This window comes from Podarcis vaucheri (genome assembly GCF_965113315.1).
Source record: "Podarcis vaucheri genome assembly, chromosome: 14".
NCBI lineage: Eukaryota > Metazoa > Chordata > Lepidosauria > Squamata > Lacertidae > Podarcis > Podarcis vaucheri.
The window spans coordinates 47,293,114-47,314,945 of record NC_138752.1 but is presented as its reverse complement, the minus strand read 5'-3'; the positions used below and the strand labels follow the sequence as shown (position 1 = coordinate 47,314,945).

Here is a 21,832-nt window from a genome sequence, read left to right as displayed (position 1 = left end):
AGAAAACAGGGACATCCTACCATACCCTCCAACATTTATCCGATGGAAACAGAGCGATTCGGGAATCAGATCAGTAACTGGGACGGCTTCTGTAACTCCGGGACTGTCCTTGGAAATTAGGGACGCTAGGAGGGTCTAAGACTGACCAAGCTAAATGCTGTCCAATCACTAAAATAATAGCAGACTTGAATTCCACATACCCCAAAATAAGACCCCTCAATGAAGAAATTTGCAAAAATTAAGTTTCACATCCTAAAATGGCCTGCCCTTATCGCAGCAGATACCAGCTGCAACCTCTGCAGTTAGGGGGATAGCTCAGTGGCAGAGCATTTCCTATTATAGATAAGGCCCCAGACACAATTCTTGGCATCTCCAGGTAAATTGTGGCTTGTCTGCCATCTGCAACCAGGAATTCCTGCTGTGTAGGCCAGGGACAGGGACACGGGTGGCGCTGTGGGTTAAACCACAGAGCCTCTTGGGCTTGCCGATCAGAAGGTCAGCGGTTCGAATCCCCGCGACAGGGTGAGCTCCCGTTGCTCGGTCCCTGCTCCTGCCAACCTAGCAGTTCAAAAGCACAAAGTGCAAGCAGATAAATAGGTACCGCTCCGGCGGGAAGGTAAATGGCGTTTCCGTGCACTGCTCTGGTTCGCCAGAAGCAGCTTAGTCATGGTGGCCACATGACCTGGAAGCTGTACGCCGGCTCCCTCGGCCAATAAAGCGAGATGAGTGCCGCAACCCCAGAGTCGGCCATGAATCATAGAATCATAGAATCATAGAATCATAGAGTTGGAAGAGACCACAAGGGCCATCGAGTCCAACCCCCTGCCAAGCAGGAAAGACCATCAGAGCACTCCTGACATATGGTTGTCAAGCCTCTGCTTAAAGACCTCCAAAGTAGGAGACTCCACCACACTCCTTGGCAGCAAATTCCACTGTCAAACAGCTCTTACTGTCAGGAAGTTCTTCCTAATGTTTAGGTGGAATCTTCTTTCTTGTAGTTTGGATCCATTGCTCCGTGTCCGCTTCTCTGGAGCAGCAGAAAACAACCTTTCTCCCTCCTCTATGTGACATCCTTTTATATATTTGAACATGGCTATCATATCACCCCTTAACCTCCTCTTCTCCAGGCTAAACATGCCCAGCTCCCTTAGCCGTTCCTCATAAAGCATCGTTTCCAGGCCTTTGACCATTTTGGTTGCCCTCCTCTGGACACGTTCCAGTTTGTCAGTGTCCTTCTTGAATTGTGGTGCCCAGAACTGGACACAGTACTCCAGGTGTGGTCTGACCAGAGCAGAATACAGTGGCACTATTACTTCCCTTGATCTAGATGCTATACTCCTATTGATGCATCCCAGAATTACATTGGCTTTTTTAGCTGCCGCGTCACACTGTTGGCTCATGTCAAGTTTGTGGTCAACCAAAACTCCTAGATCCTTTTCACATGTACTGCTCTCAAGCCAGGTGTCACCCATCTTGTATTTGTGCCTCTCATTTTTTTTGCCCAAGTGCAATACTTTACATTTCTCCCTGTTAAAATTCATCTTGTTTGTTTTTGCCCAGTTCTCTAATCTGTCAAGGTCGTTTTGAAGTGTGATCCTGTCCTCTGGGGTGTTAGCCACCCCTCCCATGACTGGACCTAATGGTCAGGCGTCTCTTTACCTTTCTTTACCTAGGCCAGGGACATAGAATCTGCGGCCCTCCAGATGTTGTTGGAGTCCAGCTCCCATCAGCCCCAGCCAGAATGGCCCAACAGTCAGGGATTATGGGAGTTGTAATCTAGCAGCGCCTGGTGTTTCCACCCTGCTTAGCGTTGACAATACTGATCTAGCTGAACGGACTCGATAAAAGGTTGCTTCCTACAACCCTCTGAACTTCCTATTGCTTTGTTCCCCCGTGTTAACATTTGGATTTGACACCAAATGAACCAGAGCCTGCCCTGGAGAGGGATGTCAGAGAACCAGGTCCAATCGTTGAAAAGAAACTTTTCCATATAAACTCTTAATGGGATTTTGAAAACGTGTGCGATTTCAACGGCGATTCAGAAAAGCAACGGAGACACCTTGTGGCCAGTTACGGTAATACAATAAAAATGATTAGCAGGAACGCTGCATCGAAAGCAAAGGAGAAACAAGTGGCTGTTTGCAGACCATCAAGAGCCTATGTTGAAAGCAAACAGAACAGCCCACTCTGTGCACGTCAGCGTGGAAATGTGGAAACTTTCCTCCGAAGCAGGGAGACCAGAAATGGTCTGAGACTTTCGACCCAATTTGCAAACATACAACTCAAACAGATGCAGGAATTGCCGTTACATCTTCTGATGAGCTAAAACAAGGGTGGGAGATTTTTCGGGTCCTGGTTCAGGGAGAACCTTCTAGGGTTTGGTAGGACCAGAGGCAAAAGTGGAAGGACCCAGTGATGTGACTTTTAACTTCCTACATTCCAGTGTGTTTTCTACACACATACACCTAATAATAATAATAATAATAATAATAATAATAATATACTCGGCCCATCTGGCTGGGTTTCCCCAGCTACTCTGGGCAGCTCCCAAGAAAATATTAAAAGCACAACAAAACATCTAACATTAGAAACTTCCCATAACAGGGCTGCTTTTGGATGTTTTCCAAAAGTCAGATAGTTGTTTATTTCCTTGACATCTGGTAGGAGGGTATTCCACAGGGTGGGTGCCATCACTGAGAAGGCCCTCTGCCTGGTTCCCTGTAACTTCACTTCTCGCAGTGAGGGAACCAACAGAAGGCCTTCGGAGCTGGACCTCAGTGTCCAGGCTGAACAATGGGAGTGAAGATGCTCCTTCAGGTATACTGGGCTTTAAAGGTCAGCACCAGCACTTTGACTTTTGCTCAGAAACATAGGCGCCGACTCCATGGGGCTTGAGGGGGCCCGAGCCCCCTCAAAAATTCGTTTGGGGGGGCTCTGCCCCCCCAATAATCTCCGGCGCCCCTCCAGCAGAGCGCCATCGCCGCCCCTCCCCCAGCCCAAAATGCACAGGCTCGGGCTGCCTGCATGCCTCCTGCCCTCCCTCCCGAGCAAAAGCTCCACCCAATTTCCTTTGGAGCTGATTAATAGGCGCAGCACGCTCTCCCCTATTCGCTCACGAGGAGGCGGCGCCACTTTATTTGCATATTCATGAGCTTATTTATTATTCATGAGCTTTCCCGGGGCCCCCCCAATATTTTTTATAAGTCCGCGTCCCTGCTCAGAAACATACTGGGAGCCAATGTAGGTCTTTCAGGACCGGTGTTATATGGTCTCAGCAGCTCCCAGTCACCAGTCTAGCTGCCACATTCTGGATTAGTTGTAGTTTCCGAGTCACCTTCAAAGGTAGCCCCACGTAGAGCGGATTGCAGTAGCCCAAGCAGGAGATAACCAGAGCATGCACCACTCTGGCGAGACAGTCCGCAGGCAGATAGGGTCTCAGCCTGTGTACCAGATGGAGCTGGTAGACAACTGGTCTGGACACAGAATTGACCTGTGCCTCCATGGACAGCTGTGAATCCAAAATGACTCCCAGGCAATCAAGAGGCAAGAAACATGCCAGCCTAGTAAAAGCAGTCAAGAAGGGAGTGGTGCAGGGCTGGAGAGGAACAGTGGAGTCTTCTCTATTTGGGCAAATGGGGCACTGCTTCACCAACCACAGTCTGCCCTCAGTCATTCCCCGCTTGTATGCCATCTTACTTACACCCAGTCCAAGCCTCGGTGTCGGCTTCCTCCTCCACTTCCTTAGCCTCAGTGTTGCCCTTGTAAAACTCAGCAGGGAAGACGGTGGAGACAGAACTAGAATGAGCTGGCTCTGCCTGCTGTTGGCTCTCTGGCGCCACCTACTGTGGGGCTCCTTACCTTCCGCCCTACCAGTCCCCATGGGCACTGGTCATGACTGGGCAGTGGGGATGAAAATGAGAGCTGAATAGGGAGACCAGAGCAGTTTCACAGCCAATCCCTCTTTGCATGGGGCTCTTGGAACTGTAGCTCTGTGAGAGGAATAGGGGGGTTGCTAACATCTCTCAGTACCCTTAACATCTCCCAGAGTTCTTTAAGGGAAGCTGTGGCTGTTTAAAGTGGCACCATAGCACTTTAAATATATGGTGTGAACATGGCCTAAGATAGCTCCGACTGTCCGCGGTTTTTATATGAGCTGTCTGCTAAATCACATAGAAGAATGATGCCCTTTTTGGATGAACTGAATCGTGCAAAATTCAGCTTCACTGAACGACTCTGGGCTTTAGTATTATATTAGAGAAAAACTGTCTGCTTTCTCTACACCATGTTACCATGGTATGCATTTTTGTGTTTTTATGTTGCAAACCACGCTGTGATCCTCAGACGAAGGGCAACGTAGAAATTAAAAAAATGTACAAAAAAACCCAACCCCAATGGATCATTTTATGCTCCATTTAGTTCTGCTCCATGTTGTCTACTCTGAGTGGCCACAAAACCAGCAACTCTGGAGATGCCAGGGACTGAACTGAAGACCTTCTGCAGATGCTCCACTGCAGAGCTATGACCTTCCGATCATGCACATAGGCCTGTGCAATTTTTTGGGGGGGGGGACACTTAGAGTAATTAAGTAAAAGGTAAAGGGACCCCTGACCATTAGGTCCAGTCGTGGCCGACTCTGGGGTTGCAGCGCTCATCTCACTTTACTGGCCAAGGGTGCTGGCGTACAGCTTCCGGGTCATGTGGCCAGCATGACTAAGCCGCTTCTGGCAAACCAGAGCAGCGCACGGAAACGCTGTTTACCTTCCCGCCGGAGTGGTACCTATTTATCTGGTACCTATTTGACATGTTTTCGAACTGCTAGGTTGGCAGGAGCAGGGACCGAGCAACGGGAGCTCACCCTGTCACAGGGGATTCAAACTGTTGACCTTCTGATTGGCCAGCTCTAGGCTCTGTGGTTTAACCCACAGCACCATCCACGTCCCAGGTAGAACCTAGCTGGTCAATAAATAATTGCATTTCTTGCTCTGCCCACTTTTGCAATGGGAGCTCACCCCGTCACGGGGATTCAAACCGGCGACCTTCTGATCGGCAAGTCCTAGGCTGTGTGGTTTAACCCACAGCGCCACCTGTGTCCCTATACTGCACAAATATGTGCTTCCTTTTATCTCTCCAACGTTCAGCTCCACTGGATGTCCCCGAGTTCTAGTGTTATGAGATATGGGGAAGCAAACATTCCTCTATCCATTTCCTCCATGCCACAAATACTTTTGTAAACTCTGATCGCGCTCCCTCTTACTCACCCTTTCTTTCTAAAATAAGAAACCTCAGAGCTGCAGCCTTCCTCCCTAGAGGGGGATGTACATGGCTGCTATCCCCTCCCAAGGTTTTCTGCAGCCAGTATTCACAAGCGCACTGCCTCCAACAGTGGAGGTAGAACACAGCGATTTGGGTTAGTAGCCACTGTGTGCCCCTTATCAAACCTCTCCATTCTGAAGGAAATCAGCCCTGAGTGCTCACTGGAAGGACAGATCGTGAAGCTGAGACTCCAATACTTAGGCCACCTCCTGAGAAGATAAGACTCCCTGGAAAAGACCCTGATGTTGGGAAAGATGGAGGGCACAAGGAGAAGGGGACGACAGAGGACGAGATGGTTGGACAGTGTTCTCGAAGCTACCAGCATGAGTTTGACCAAACTGCAGGAGGCAGTGGAACACAGGAGTGCCTGGCGTGCTCTGCTCATGAAGGGCCACGAAGAGTCAGAAACGACTAAACGACTAAGCAACAACAACAACAAGCCACTGAGTGAACAAATCTGTAAAACGAAGTGCTCCTTTAACTCACTCGCATCCAGATTTTTAAAAAGCCACAAGTGGAGCCTTTGAAATGCCTTCTCTCATTATGCCATTTCCCCCATCCCTGACATATGTATTGACTTCTGCAGTGCAAAATAACAACAAACAACAACAACAACAACTTGTAAGGCAGCCTTGAAAACACAATGCTGGGGAATGAAGCCACACACAATTAAGTCTGCTTCCTGCGATGGCAGAGCATGCAAGCATTTTGATGGATGAACTGTTGTTGCTGCTGTTGCTGCTGCTGTTGTTTTAAGTGTAATCGGAGATCTCCATTAAGGGATAATCATCAACAGCCACCTTGTAATAGCCGCCACCTCTAGTAACTGTAAACTCTGCATGCAGCCCCAGATGACAGCCAAGGGCAGAAGATTTGGGTCCCAGCTCTGGATGTGCTCAAAACTAGGCCTGCACATTCTGGTCTGCTCCTGCTGTCTGGCTAATGATTGGTCTCTCCATGGGATTGTTTAGACCTGGTGGAAGCCAACATCATAGACTGGTTGGACACAGAAGAATGGTGGAAGGAACCAGCTGGGAAACTACCAAGGGAAGAAGGCTCAGAGCCCAGGGAGTGGTGGTTAGACAATGATGAGTGGTCAGAGGGAAAAGAGAGGAAATTGTGTCCTCCCTAAAAGAGGGCACGTGTTGCGGTGAGATCTGGAGACTGACCTCCTGTGTTGTGGGTGGGTAAGATAGGCTAGCCACAACACCCGATTGGTAGGTCCCTTGATGTTGGGTTTAATCTGGTCAATGGGGAGCAGTCCAAACGGATCGAGGGACCTATATATGCCCATGCATGTGACCCAGAGCTTCCTCTTTCAGCTCGTGCATTCGGAACAACCGGCCACCTACTTTTAGGGCATTTTTTGAGATTGACCTTGCTATGCCGTCGTGTGTTGTCTGTCGTTGGGACAGGGGCACAGCAGGAAGTTTCCCCACTTGGCTGATTGGCTGTTGCCATTTGGGTTTTGCCTGCCGCATAGCAAATTGTCATAACTTGTAAGGTTGCAGATAGGCTCTGGTTCAGGTGATAGGGATGGGAGAACGCTCTCACCATCCCTATGTGAAGGGTATTCTGCTAAAGGAATCCAGGGACTCAATGGTTTGGTCAACCCCCAAGAGGGGGTTGTGCCCGTGCCTGAGTCCAGGGGAGCATCTGGAGGGTGAACATAGTCTGCTCCCGGCTTTTCGCCTACCCAGGTGTTCACCCTTGGCTGACCTGTGCTGGAACCCTGGGTCAGCGCTGCCTGCAAGGGTGCAGGGAGCTAGTCGAACCAGAGCCTATGCAACCACTCACTTTCTGTAATCAATAAAGTTGTGGTCTAAATTCTGCCAAAAACCAAAACTAAAATTTGAGTAAAATTTGTGTCTTTATTTAGGGGGGAGGTATCTGAGTCTGAACACGCAAAGACTAGGAAGAGGAGGTGTCAGAAGCTGGAGAGGTGACAGGGCTTAGTGAGCGCAGAGAGTCTATGGCAGAGAGAAGTCCAGAATCAGAGGCAGAAACTGGACTTGTAAAAGGTATTGGTAAATGATCCATTTTTTTCAAAATGAATTTTAAAAATGTTTAAAAGTACTTTCCCCCACCAAAAAACAGAGTTCTTTCTTTTGGGGATGATTCAGACTGAAATTTCCAGTGTCAAAAAGAGTTATTTATGTATGCCACTACTGTGGCCTGTGTTTTGCTAGCCCAAAAAATGGAAAACGAGTGAGATCCTAGTCAAAGTATGGCAACTTAAGTTGACAGAATATGCGCAGCTTGCAGACTTAACATATAGAATAAAAGAACACGAAGAACATACATTTAGAGAAGATTGGAAAACATTTCTTGAATATATGGGAAATAACTGTGTACAGCTGAAAAGGCTGGCAGCATTAAAATAAATCCAACAGTGTAAATAAGTTTTGATGGGTGGAATAATGGAATGAGGAATAGTATAGTTTTTGTAAAATATGCAGGGATATAAGATATGCAAAATGAACCACAGAAAGAGAAGAAGGGAAGTCGCTGATATTTTAAGGATGTTAAAACAATTACTTTAGCTGGGATGTGGGATTGGACTCGCAAAGCAGCGGGAGGCCGGCAGGGGCAGTGCGAGGAGCAAAATGCGCCCTGGGGGAAAATGCACCCAGGGAAATTGCCCTCCCTCACCCCACCAATGCTATACCTCTGACCCAGAGGCAGAGATGGATCAGGCTAGGGGAGAGTCATGGGTGTTTTCTGCTGTGCTAAGCTCCCCTCCGCCTTGTCTCCCAGAACCAGAAGACAGCTGATTTTCTTGGAGGAAGGTTACCGGGAATGAGGTGCTCTGCTCATTAGGCCTGACACTCAACCAAGTCTATGGAGATTGTGTTTTTGCTAATAAAGACTCAACTCCATCTTTGAACTGCCTTCACCCTTAGGGACTGCCAGCTCAGAAGAACGGGAGCAGCCAGGGAGGCTGCTTCCATCCTCCAGTATCCACTGCCTGCGGCAGATGCCTCATTCTGGATCATGGTGGGGCTGGCCCTGTGAACGTGGTATGGAGAGTACAGTGGACGCCCGGGTTGTGAACGTGATCCATGTGGGATGCACGTTTGCAACCCGCAGTGTTTGCAATCCGCAGTGGTGCGTCTGCGCACACGTGGGTTGCGATTCAGCGCTTCTGCGCATGCGCAACCCCCGAAACCCAGAAGTAACCCGTTCTGGTACTTCCAGGTTTTGGCGGGTCTGTAACCCGAGGTATGACTATAGTGTTATTAGTTTGGGGAAATCAGTCTGGGTCCTTTCCAAGTTTGCTTAGAATGTAGTTGAAGAGGTTGCTAAGCCAGCCCAACCAGTTCCTTTGTTAAGGTAATGGTTTTGGCCAGACAGCTAAGTGTTGTGATTTATCATCTCCAAAAAGGTTGCCATAGAGACAAATGAGTGGACCTTTCCTCAGCTAAATTGGTTGGGTGCCACATTATTCTAGGGTGTAGAACAATAAGCTAAGGGGACCTTTTGTATAGGAGAAGCTGTGAGAAAGAGATGGACTGGTGCTTAAGTTGGGGATACAGCACCATGCCATGCCCTGGGCTCAAGCCTTCCTGGGAGACCTAATGGGGAAGCAAGATCTGTTCAGGTGATGATGCTGTGAGCCCCTGTACCCTATGCTCAGGATGTAGATATGTGTGTAAATAAAACCATACATCCCAAAGACATCTCCACTGACCTTCATTCCAAGGAACCAGACCCTTGGTAGATCCCCGGAGTCTCTCACCTCTTGGGGATTGGGTTGCGTTGTGTGTAACACCAGTATTGAAATACTTTATTGTCACTTGCACAACTTGTATACAGTGAGATTACATGAGCACCCCCCACTCAGCTCTCTTAGTCTTAATTCCCCTCGTTTACTGACGCACACCCACCAAACCCGAAAGTCAGTTGCCCTGTTGTTATCTTTTCATTCATCAGCCTAACAGCCCACGGATAGAAGCTGTTCTTTACCCTGTTGGTGCAACTAATCATGCTTCTATATCTTCTGCCTGAGGGCAGGAGATCAAGAAAGTGCCGGCCAGGGTGTGAGTCATCCCTGAGAATTTTCCTCACTCTCCTGAGGCAACGTTCTTCTGCTATTTCATTCAGCGGATTCACGGGACAGCCCATAGTATCTTGTGCTGTATTCACCACCCTCTATAGGCACTTCCTATCAGTTGATGTCAAACCAGAATACCACACCATGATGCAGTATGAAAGGACACTTTCTATTGTTGACCGGTAGGAGGAGATCATCAAATGTTGATTGACATCGTTCTTTCACAATACTCTGAGGAGATGGAGTCTCTGTTGGGCTTTCTTAACCACCTGGGTTGTATTTATTTTCCAAGTAAGGTCTTCACTGAGATAAACTCCTAGGAATTTAAATGAAGAGACTCTCTCCACACAGCCCTCCCCGATGTACAGCAGGGCTAGTTCTCCTCTCTTCCACCAAAAGTCCAACACCATCTCCTTTGTCTTGCTGATATTGAGGTGCAAGTTGTTCCCTAGGCACCATGTAGATATTTTTTGGACCTCCCCTCTATACGCTGATTCGTCTCCACCTGTTATTAAACCCATTAAGGTGGTGTCATCTGCAAACTTAATAACTGCAGTAGACGGGTCAGATGATACACAATCGTATGTATACAATGACTACAGGTAGGGACTTAGCACACATCCCTGTGGTGTGCCAGTGCTGATTTTTAAGGAATTAGATGTTATCTGTCCAATCCTCACTGTTTGTGTCCGATCTATCAGAACGTCTTTAATCCAGTCACAGATGGTAGAAGAAAGGTTCGTGTCAGTCAGCTTTTTAATGAGGAGGTCCGGAAGGATGGTATGTAGGCCAACAGGACGTCATAATGTCATTGTTGGTTTACTCCTTGTGGCATTGCCTTGAAAACAGAGGCTGGGTATATGTGGCCCTCTAGGCCTCTCAAAATGGCCCTCAGAGGTCTCCTCATCATCAGCACTCCTCCACACCTTCCCTGAGTGCTCTTGCTTGCCTGGAACATGTCCCTGCTCTGTAATGCTTCTTGCTTGCCTGGATGAAGAAATGTATGTGCACGCGTATATATACTGTATTTTTTGCTCCATAAAACACATTTTTTTCTTCCTAAAAAGTAAGGGGAAATGTCTGTGCATCTTATAGAGTGAATGCATGGTCCCTGGAGCTGAATTCCCCAGCGGCAAAAAGCAGACAGTGCTTTTTTTTTTTTTAGAAATAGGGAAGGGGGTGTTGATAGAAAGAAAGTGATCAGCAAGCGATCGGGAGGGAGATAAGGGGTGCTAGCAATAAAGGAGGCTGCCTGGGAGGGGGGAGGTAAAGACAGCAAACTTGCAAAGGGGGAAAACAGGACGACTAAAGCAATAAGGAGAGAAATTAGAAGAAAAAGAGGAGCAAAAAACTGCTCCAGCTAAGGAAAAACACTAAGGCAAACAAGAGGGAAGGGAGTATTGAAAGGAAACAGCTGATCGGTGGGATCGGAAGAGAGATAAGGGATGCTAGGAGGCTGCCTGGGAGTGGGGAGGTAAAAGCCTGTAGATCCTCATGATTTTTGCATTGGGTCACCCCAAATTCACCATCAGATCACATGTCTGTGGCCACAGCATGAACCACAAAAATCATACATCCACTGTTTCGTTCAGAATACTTTTTTTCTTGTTTTCCTTCTCTAAAAACTAGGTGCGTCTTATGGTCAGGTGCGTCTTGTGGAGTGAAAAATGCGGTATATAGAACCCTTTGGCTTTTACTGTGTGAAATGGCCACACCTACTTTCCCCTCTGGCTCTGCCAGCTACTGGCATGGGGGCGGGGAAGAGACAGGAGGGTTCCACATGTGCCCATCTCAGACCCCCTGATCTGTCCCAGTGTTTCCGGAATATGCAACGTCAACTTTTTTAAGCATTATAGTTTGGATTTTTTTTAAAAAAAAGAAAAGCAAAGCAAAAAGGAAGCAAAATATTTGCAAGTGGCGTTGCGAGCCGACTCTGGCAGGTAAGCCCATCGAAAGGCAGCCATGCGTGAAATGAGAGTTGCTCTAATTAAGATCTCGGTCCCAGCTCAACCAAATTATTTAAGGTGCAAGGGATTAAAGTCATTAATGAAATGTGGTCCGTATCAAAGCTATCTTGGGCGCGATCAGTAATGCAAGGCCTGTGGAAACAGAGGCATACTCAGATGGCTTTAGCAAAGGGTGAGGGTTTCTCCACAGAGTCCATTTCCTAGCTTCATCCTGTGAAACCACTGGATGTGTTTGAATGAGTGCCGTTAGGAAGGATGGCGAGAGTTATTCATTTTTCTTCCAAACTGGCACTGCCTTATTCCAACTTTATCCAAAAGGCGAAGCCTATTTCATGAGACGGTGATGGTGGAATCTTAAGGTGCAATATTTTATTTCTCAAAGGGAAATAAAAATTTTACAAATCAGCTCCTCTGGCTTCATCTAGCAACGGCAGGCAATGAGAAAACGAGTGCATTGAGCAATTAAGTTTGCTCTTCTCCTGTTGGAACAGCAAAGTACAGGATTCAGCAAACCGATATTCATAGTTTGGGGGAATCCAAACATCTTAAAATAAGTTATGATCCAGGAGCATAGATTAAGGTGTTTAATAATAGGAAGAACAAAATGTATTGTAGCGATACGATGATCTATGTTATACTGGGGAGCAGTAGGATATTGCAGTTTTTTGATTAGGTGAATATTTATGGATATGTTTCTACAGGAGCTGAAAGTCTATGTAAATGTAACTTATTTGTGGTTATATAGTGAATTTATCATTATTATATAAATAGGGAAAGAAATCGAGTATAACATTTTACAGCATTTATATAATATTAAATAATTTTTGAACCCGGACCGGTAACAAATTGGAAGCTCTCTGAGCAAAAAAGCAACATGTTGCCAGCTTAGCTGCTTCCTTCTACACTCACTGCATAGCTGTCAACTTACAGATTTGAAAATAAGGGACCAGCAGCCTCGAAAATAAGGGATCAGCAGCCAAAATAAGGGATTTTCCAAGCACAGGTATGTTCAGCTTCTGAGCCTCTCCAAGCCAAAGGCAGAAAGCCCAGCCAGCAGCCAAACGAAGCCTCAAGCGGTGGTTACCACAGCGCAGCAACCCGGCAAAGGGGATGCAGCAAGGAAAACCACCGTTTCCTCTCCGCTGGGAAGCGCTAAGCAAAGGCAAGTCCCCAGGCAACGTGGCTGATTTAATCGGCACAAGGCATGCAAGCTCCACCCCCCAATCGTTCTTAGACTCCTTATTGGGTGAGCAACACAGCCAAGCAACACAGTTGGAGCCTCCCTCCTCCCTGGCCGGCAGGGAGGGAGGGAGAGGAGCTGCTTCCTTTGAAACCTGGGAAATTTAAGGGACATCATCAATAAGGGACAGCAGCAGGACACGGTGCTGGGATAAGGGACTTTCCCACCAAATAAGGGACGCTTGATAGCTATGACTCACTGCAGCTTCTGGAATAGGCAGCTTTCATATATGCATAAACATAATGTCATCTATGTGCTGGCGAGGGTGTGGGCACAGAGGCAGCTATAGGCACTTGTGGTGGACATGCCCCCAGGTGGTAAATTTTGGGGAACAAGCATTTAATGAGATGAGTAAAATCACACACCAGCATGTCACAAAGTCTCCAGAGCTTGTGTAACTGAATCTGTATTTAAATGAGAAATCAGGACTTGGTGGATAAACTACTAATTGGATTTCTCTTAATAGCTGCATGTATGGTGATAGCCACATTCTAGAAGGACTTAAAAGTTGCGAACTCGAATGCTTGGTACAAGAGAGTATGATGTATTGCCCTTGCGGGGGGAAATTGACTCACAAATCAAGACTGGCTAGAGGAACAAAGCATAAAGAAATCTTTGCGGGAGGAGCTTCATTTCATTTGCAAAATCTCCAGAATATCAAAGACCAGTTCCAAAGGTTTATAATTAACTTGTGGGTCACATAAAAAGAATGTGTTCTACAGATGTGCACTGCTATAAGTTGTGGTGTATGTACGAGAATACAGGTTTTCATAATTTATTTCTCTGGGGGTCTCAGGAGAAATTTTGTTGTTGTTGTTGGCCTCTGTCTCTCTCGAGACTACCAAGAAGCCCTCTGTCTGGTTCCCTGTAACTTCGCTTCTCACAGTGAGGGAACTGCCAGAAGGGCCTCAGCGCTGGACCTCATTGTGGAGGCGCTCCTTCAGGTATACTGGGCCAAGGCCATTTAGGGCTTTCAAAGTCAGCACCAACACTTTGCATTGTGCTCGGAAATGTACTGGGAGCCAATGTAGGTCTTTCAGGACCAGTGTTATGTCGTCTCGGCGGCTGCTCCCAGTCACGAGTCTATCCCATGTTTCCCTCTCTGCTGTATTTAATTTTTCCTTGAGTGATTCCAAACGTTCAGGAATAACATACCAGACAGATTGGCCAGTAATCAGGCAGGACGGGCTGCAGGTAAATAAGGAAGCAGCTGATAAGGGAAGGTTACCAGATTTTTTTTCAATGAATCTGGGGACACATTTCAATTTCCTACTAAATAGATGGATTTTGTCATCTGATTTGTAAATCCGGGGACTGTCCCCGGGAAACAGGGATGTCTGGTAACCTTATGATAAGGGGATGCAATTATCCAGGTGCCTCCTGATGTTTTATAAGCCTCAGACAGAGTCATGGAATCCAGGGGAGGAAAGGAGGAAGAGGAGACAAAGCCTGATGTGGCGTCTTGAGAGAGGAGAAAGGAACTGGTGGGGAAGTGTTCTACCCGGACACTGAGGTCCAGCACCGAGGGCCTTCTGGCAGTTCCCTCACTGCGAGAAGCCAAGTTACAGGGAACCAGGCAGAGGGCCTTCTCGGTAGTGGCGCCTTCCCTGTGGAACGCCCTCCCACCAGATGTCAAAGAGAACAACTACTACCAGGCTTTTAGAAGACATCTGAAGGCAGCCCTGTTTCGGGAAGCTTTTAATGTTTGGTGTATTATAGTATTTTAAGATTCTTTTGGAAGCTGCCCAGAGTGGCCGGGGAAGCCCAGCCAGATGGGCGGGGTATAAATAAATTATTATTATTATTATTATTATTATTATTATTATTATTATTATTATTATTATTATTGGTAGATGCAGTCTTTGGACTACCAACACAGTTTCCCCCCAAAAGGCTTTAATGTGTAGGTCACTATGATGCATAAGTTCAGTTACATGGCATTCAGGTGTAGCCATGGTCTCAGTGAGTGGCTAGGCAAAGAGTAAGACTTTGCCCTAACACTGGATATGTCCCAAATCTCTGCTTTTGAAGAGTAATTTGTGTGAAGGAGCATCTCCACCCCCATCGTTCTGCCCGGACACTGAGATCCAGCACCGAGGCCCATCTGGCAGTTCCCTCACTGTGAGAAGCGACGTTACAGGGAACCAGGCAGAGAGCCTTCTCGGTGGTGGCGCCCGCCTTGTGGAACGTCCTCCCATCAGATGTTAAGGAAATAAACAACTGATGTTTAGAAGACATCTAAAGGCAGCCCTGTTTAGGGAAGTTTTGAATGACTGGTGTTTTAATGTATTTTTAATAATTTGTTGGAAGCCTCCCGGAGTGGCTTGGGAAACCCAGGCAGATGGGTGTATATAAATAAATTATTATTATTATCATTATTATTATTATTGGCATGCGTTGCAGTCACAAGAAGAGGTAGGGTCAACTGTGTTTTTTCAGAGGTGCCCCCGCAATAACTTCACCAAACGATCAACCCAACAATTGTGTGAACAATTACACTGTCACAACTTATGTGAAGAATCATTTTCAAGGTCTCATTCCCTTTCAGCAACGCAAATAATAACAGAGTCTGAAAAAGGGCACGATCAATATCTGACTCTCTGTAGGAGCAGGAAAGCAAGGCTCCTTGTTTGAAAAGAAATGAAACTTTATGAAAAATATGTGCCGTTCAGGGAAAGTGAGGGGGTAGAAGGATCTAAGTGGTTAGATATCTACATCATATATTTAAAGTGCATGATTTCCTGGTGAAATGTAGTTTATTAAGGGTGCTGAGAATTATAGCTTTTTGGAAAGTGAACTACAGTTCCCATGATTCGAGTAGGGTGTCATGACTGTTAAAGTGGTATAAATGTGCTTTAAATATGTGGTGTGGTGTGACCTGAGACTAAGGGCATTTCTAGGCCATTGTTATTTGGGGGTCGGATTCAATCACACCCCAGTCAATGTTGCACAATTAGAGCCTTGCAAAACAAATCTATTTCCCAAAAGACTGGACTTTTTGCTGTAAGGGGAAATGCACTGGAAAGCATGGGATATCACTCACTTTGAAACATCATCTAACTTCTCTCCAAACACATCACAGTGAATGTTCAGTAAATAGCCAACATCCTCTAATCTCCCCACAAACAAATCACAAGGAATGCTCAATAAACAGGTCACTTGGAACAGCCTTAAATTAGCAGTTTTGCGATGTTCTGAATGCAACTTTGACTCATCGAGAAGCTACTCATTTCATGAATACACTGTTTCCCTTTCTCAATGTGCTCATTATGTGCTTCATCTGCAGCGACAGATCCTTGACTATCAGAGCAGTTGGCAATTAAAAATAATTGTACACAAAAACCTCTAAATTCCCCTAACATTTCATAAAGTGAGAGACTTATTTCAATTACAGTGGTACCTCGGGTTACAGACGCTTCAGGTTACAGACACTGCTAACCCAGAAATAGTACCTCGGATTAAGAACTTTGCTTCAGGATGAGAACAGAAATCGTGCTCCTGTGACGCGGTGGCAGAGGGAGGCCCCATTAGCTAAAGTGGTGCTTCAGCTTAAGAACAGTTTCAGGTTAAGAACGGACCTCTAAAACGAATTAAGTACTTAACCCGAGGTACCACTGTATGTCTCCTATGATGCAAAGAGAAGGACAGACCAACTTAGAGTCTGCATTCCCACAGTTCCCCAAGAGAAAGGTTTGCAAGCATTTATAATAATAATAATTTATTATTTGTACCCCGCCCATCTGGCTGGGTTTCCCCAGCCACTCTGGGCGGCTTCCATAGAAACCAAAAAACACTAAAATATCATACATTAAAAACTTCCCTGAACAGGGCTGCCTTAAGATGTCTTCTGAATGTCAGGTAGTTGTTTATCGTTTTGACATCTGATGGGAGGGCGTTCCACAGGACGGGCGCCACTACTGAGAAGGCCCTCTGCCTGGTTCTCTGTAGCTTTGCTTCTCGCAATGAGGGAAACACCAGAAGGCCCTCGGCGCTGGACCTCAGCGTCCGGGCAGAACGATGGGGGTGGAGACGCTCCTTCAGGTATACTGGGCCGAGGCCGTTTAGGGCTTTAAAGGTCAACACCAGCACTTTGAATTGTGCTCGGAAACGTACTGGGAGCCAATGTAGGTCTTTCAAGACCGGTGTTATGTGGTCTCGGTGGCCGCCCCCAGTCACCAGTCTAGCTGCCGCATTCTGGATTAGCTTTAGTTTCCGAGTCACCTTCAAAGGTAGCCCCACGTAGAGCGCATTGCAGTAGTCCAAGCGGGAGATAACTAGAGCATGCACCACTCTGGCAAGACAGTCCGCAGGCAGGTAGGGTCTCAGCCTGCGTACCAGGTGGAGTTGGTAGACAGCTGCCCTGGATACAGAATTGACCTGCGCCTCCATGGACAGCTGTGAGTCCAAAATGACCAAAATGACATTTCAAACAAGGGCTTGCAATATCACCCTTTGGCCACCTCCACTTGTGGTGCTATACAAACAGTGGGTTGGTAACTCGTTCCTCAAGCTGCCTCGTTGGTATAAAGGGTAACAGAACTTGCGTTCCACTGCTCAGGTATCTGATCTGAGCTCCTGACCTCCATGCACACTGCGAAATGCTGCCTGCAGAGCTTCCTGCCACGTCAGGAAGTAAGGTGCATGAAACATCGCCATCATCATCTGCACTAGGAATGAGGAATCTGCAGCTCTCCAGATGTTGCTGGACTCCAACTCCCATCAGCCCCAGCCATCACTGTCCAATGGTCAAGGATTATTATTATTATTATTATTATTATTATTATTATTATTAAAGGTAAAGGTAAAGGTACCCCTGCCCGAACGGGCCAGTCTTGACAGACTGTGGGGTTTGTGCGCCCATCTCACATTTATTGGCCGGGGGCCAGCGCTGTCCGGAGACACTTCCGGGTCACGTGGCCAGCGTGACAAGCTGCATCTGGCGAGCCAGCGCAGCACACGGAACGCCGTTTACCTTCCCGCTGTTAAGCGGTACCTATTTATCTACTTGCACCCGGGGGTGCTTTCGAACTGCTAGGTTGGCAGGCGCTGGGACCGAGCAGCGGGAGCGCACCCCGCCGCGGGGATTCGAACCGCCGACCTTTTGATCGGCAAGCCCTATTATTATTATTATTATTCAATTTATTACTCGTCCTTCACCCTAAGGTTCCAAGCTGGGCTACAGCAATTAAAACACAATAACAAAAACAGTTCAAAGCAACAAACAATTATAAAAATAAAGTGGATCCTTAAAACAGTGTTTCCCAACCGGTGTTCCGCGGCACACTAGTGTGCCGTGAGACACCGGCTGGTGTGCCGTGGGAGGGAGGCGGGCGAGTCGGGCGGCGAGAGGCGGCGGCGGCGAGGATCCGCGTCGAGCCGGGGGCGGCTCCGTAGTGGTGGTGCCGAGCGGCGGGGCAGCGCGCGCAAAAGGGAGGAGCGCGAGACAGCGGAGGAGGAGGAGGCCGGCATGTCCGGGCAGCAGCAGCAACAGCAGCAGCAGCAACTCCCGGCGACGGCTCCTCCTCCGCCCGCTATCGCCGCCACCACCACAACAGCCGCCGCCGCCTCAGCTGCCGCCGTCCCTCAGTCCCTCGCTCTGCTGCCTCCTCCCACCCCGGCAAGGGGAAGGGAAAAAACGTTCACTTTTGTGCGTCCCTCCCGGCGTGACGCTGCGCGCTGACGTCGCGGGGCGGGGCTTTAATGGTGGTGTGCCGCGAGAATTTTTTCCGGTAAACAGGTGTGCCGTTGCCCAAAAACGTTTGGGAAACACTGCCTTAAAATATGCACCTTGAGTGTCACAAGCCAAGGTAAAGAGGGGTGTCTTTAGCATTCCCTGGAAGCTGTCTAATGTGGGGAGGGAGTTCTGCAAATGAGGGGCCACCACAGAGAAGACCCTCACCCAGGCTGCCACGCCCAAAGGTTCTGAGAACAGAGGAACTACCAAGAGATCCCCCTCCCCTTTGCCAATCTTAACACCCAAGAAGATCTGTAGGGAAGGAGGTGGTCTTTTGGGTATTTGGGTCCTGAGTCCTTTAGGCCTGTAAAGACTGATGTGAGCACCTTGAATTGAGGTGACATGGCAACTAGTGCAGGTGTTTCCAAGCAGAATTCAAAGTGTTGGTGCTGACCTCTAAAGCCCTAAATGGCCTCAGCCCAGTATACCTGAAGAAGCATCTCCACCCCCATTGTTCAGCCCGGACACTGAGGTCCAGCGCCGAGGGCCTTCTTCCAGTTCCCTCACTGCGAGATGTGAGGTTACAGGGAGCCAGGCAGAGGGCCTTCTCGGCAGCCCCACGTAACAATCCAATGGTGGCAGCTGCAGTCCAGCAACATCTGGAGGGCCACCAATTCCTCACCCTCGATCTACACAGATCAGCTAATTTCCCCCCAGATCTCAAAAGCTGCAGATATCACAGTTTTAAAAGAACCAATGAGCAAAGGAAGCCTTACTTGTGCAGCCTGTGAGATGGCCGTTCGTCGTTCTCCTGCTGTCCGTAGCAACTTGTCTTTGTCTCAGGGATGAACGAATACTTTTCCAACATGGCTGATGCAGCCGTAGCAATAACCCCAAGGCCATCGCGTACCCGGGCATCCAAACGGTAGTCCCACTCGTCATAGGACACCGAAATCAGCCCCGCAGGGAACTCTTTGGGAGTAATTTCCATGTTGCCGCTAACCAAGCTGGGAACGATCCAGAAGAAGTCGTATCCAGTCAGGCCTAAGGAGCGGGCCTCCTCCAGGATGTAAACAGCTTCGTCCTTCGAGCAGTAAAGCAAGATGACAGAGGAGTGGATCTTCTTCAGCTGAATCGTTGTCTTGGCATCACCGATAGGCGTGTCAAGGGTGATGATGTTTTGCATGTCCCAGCCCACAAAACTGTTCTCCACAGTGTACTTGATAAAGCTGATGAAGTCTCGGTAGCCGGGGAAAGTGCTGGTGACCAAGGAGAAGACGTGCCAGTCGTAGTATTGCATGAATTTTAACATGATGATGGCTTCCTGTTGGATGGAAGCCCCAAACTGGAAAAACGTGGACATCACATCCTACAAAGGAGGGAAGGAAGGGAGAAGTTTATTAATATTAGACTGATCTGTAGGTAAGGTTTAGAATCAGAGAACTGTAGAGTTGAAGGGACCCCCAAGCTTCATCTAGTCCAGCGGTTCTCAACCTGTCGGTCCCCAGATGTTGTTGGACTACAACTCCTATCATCCCTAGGCTCTGGCCTTGCTAGCTAGGGATGATGGGAGTTGTAGTTCAACAACATCAGGAGACCCACAGGTTGAAAAAGGCTGATCTAGTCCAAAGCCTTGCAATAAATGGATCATAACTAAATAACCCCTGCAAGGGGTTTGAATGCCTCCATTGAAGGAGAGTCCTTCTGAGTCCATTCAACTGTCAAACGGCTCTTACAATCAGAAAATTCTTCTAAATGTTTTGCCAGAATATCATGTACAGTGGAACCTATGTTTTCGAACATAATCAATTCCGGAAGACTGTTCGACTTCCAAAACGTTCGGAAACCAAAAACAGAAAGTGGAAGCTTCAATTCAATAGGGGAACTCAAAATGGAAGCCGTGTCGGACGTTCGGGTTCCAAAAAGCGTTCAAAAACAGGAGCATTTACTTGTGGGTTTTCGGCATTCAGGAGTCAAAACATTCAAAAGCAGAGCTGTTCAAAAACGGAAGTTTGACTGTACCCCCTTTAATCTTGTTCCCCTACACTAAAAAGGCCCCAGACATATTCCTTGCATGGGTGGTTTCTCTGTGCTTTTAGCACTTTAGTTGTTGATTTTCTTTGCTTTTCCAAGTTCTGTGATATCCTAACACCCTAGCTGTTATTCCTTCATTTCAGGGGCTTGGACTAGATAACTCTGGAGATGTCTTTCAACTCTACAATTCTGTGATTCTATGAAGACGCAGACATTTGGGAGTGTAACTCTCACATACACGCAACAATAGAAGTTTATATTAGCAGCTCTCCAAACGCAGACTGCGTCCCTTCCAATATTCACCATAAAATGAACACTGCATTGTTTATCGGACGCCAGGTGGCAATTTAGCCTTGAGTGCAATTAACTTTCTTGGAACAACACAGCCCCTCTGTTTAGCCCTGTGTGTTCGCTCTTAAATTGAAATCTGACTACTCGAAGGAAGAAAAAGGATATTGCATGGTGTAAAGGTACACAGTGTACACTGTGGATTCTTGTTCTAAAGCAGGCATAGGCAAACTCAGCCCTCCAGATGTTTTGGGACTACAACTCCCATCATCCCTAGCTAACAGGACCAGTGGTCAGGAATGTTCTATAGCCTCATTACGTGCTCTCGCTCTCGCTTTCTTGGAAGCAAGATGGCTTGAGAGATTTGGAACCTTCCGTAGAAACCAGCCATTACCTTTCAGTAGCTTCCGTGTCAGAATCACAGAACTGCAGAGCTACAAGGGAACCCAAAGGGCCATCTAGTCCCACGCCCTGCAATGCAGGAATCACAACTAATGATGTCATTTAGTGGATGGTGGATGGAGGCCTTTCATTGATGACACACATGTCAATCGGAGTCAAACTACACACCGATTGAGCCGTTTTGCTCCTTTACGAATCTCTGTTCATGAGCATGGCTCTCACTATTAAAATGATGCAGGATGTGACAGAAGTGAGCCAGCAGTAAATTGCACAGAGCAAGTTGGATATAACATTTTATCAGCAAAAACAGGATCTGTATAGGAGTGTTGGGCATAGGCGCCGACTCCTAGGGGCTGAGGCAGTTTCTGCCTTTCTTGTAACTTGAAACCATTGGTTCAGGCCCTCCCCTCTGGAGCAGGAGAAAACAGGTTTGCTCCATCTTTCATGTGACTGTCCTTAAGATATCTGAAGTTGCCAATCATATCTCCTCTTAGTCTCCTCTTATACCTGAAGGAGCATCTCCACCCCCATCGTTCTGCCCAGACACTGAGGTCCAGCGCTGAGGGCCTTCTGGTGGTTCCCTCCCTGCAAGAAGTGAACCTACAGGGAACCAGGCAGAGGGCCTTCTCGGTAGTAGCACCTGCCCTGTGGAACACCCTCCCATCAGATGTCAAAAAGATAAACAATTATCTGACTTTTGGAAGACATCTTGAGGCAGCCCTGTTCAGGGAAGTTTTTAATGTGTGACATTTTAATGTATTTTTAATCTTTGTTGGAAGCCACCCAGAGTGGCTGGGGAAGCCCAGCCAGATGGGCAGGGTATAAATAAATTATTATTATTATTATTATTATTATTATTA

At 47.4% G+C, this 21,832-nt stretch overlaps 1 protein-coding gene across 3 annotated transcripts in view; it reads right to left on the bottom strand.

The window, feature by feature from the left end:
- GRIN2A (glutamate ionotropic receptor NMDA type subunit 2A) overlaps nucleotides 1-21,832 on the bottom strand; it is a 227,717-nt gene that overhangs the window by 66,165 nt on the left and 139,720 nt on the right. For all 3 annotated transcript variants that reach the window (XR_014213659.1, XM_082199615.1, XM_082199614.1), the window contains exon 4: nucleotides 19,025-19,617. Coding sequence is in view for 2 of the 3 variants with exons in the window: in XM_082199615.1 (XP_082055741.1) it covers nucleotides 19,025-19,617 (593 nt within the window). In the remaining variant the exon portion in view is untranslated. The remainder of the gene's footprint in view (nucleotides 1-19,024; nucleotides 19,618-21,832) is intronic.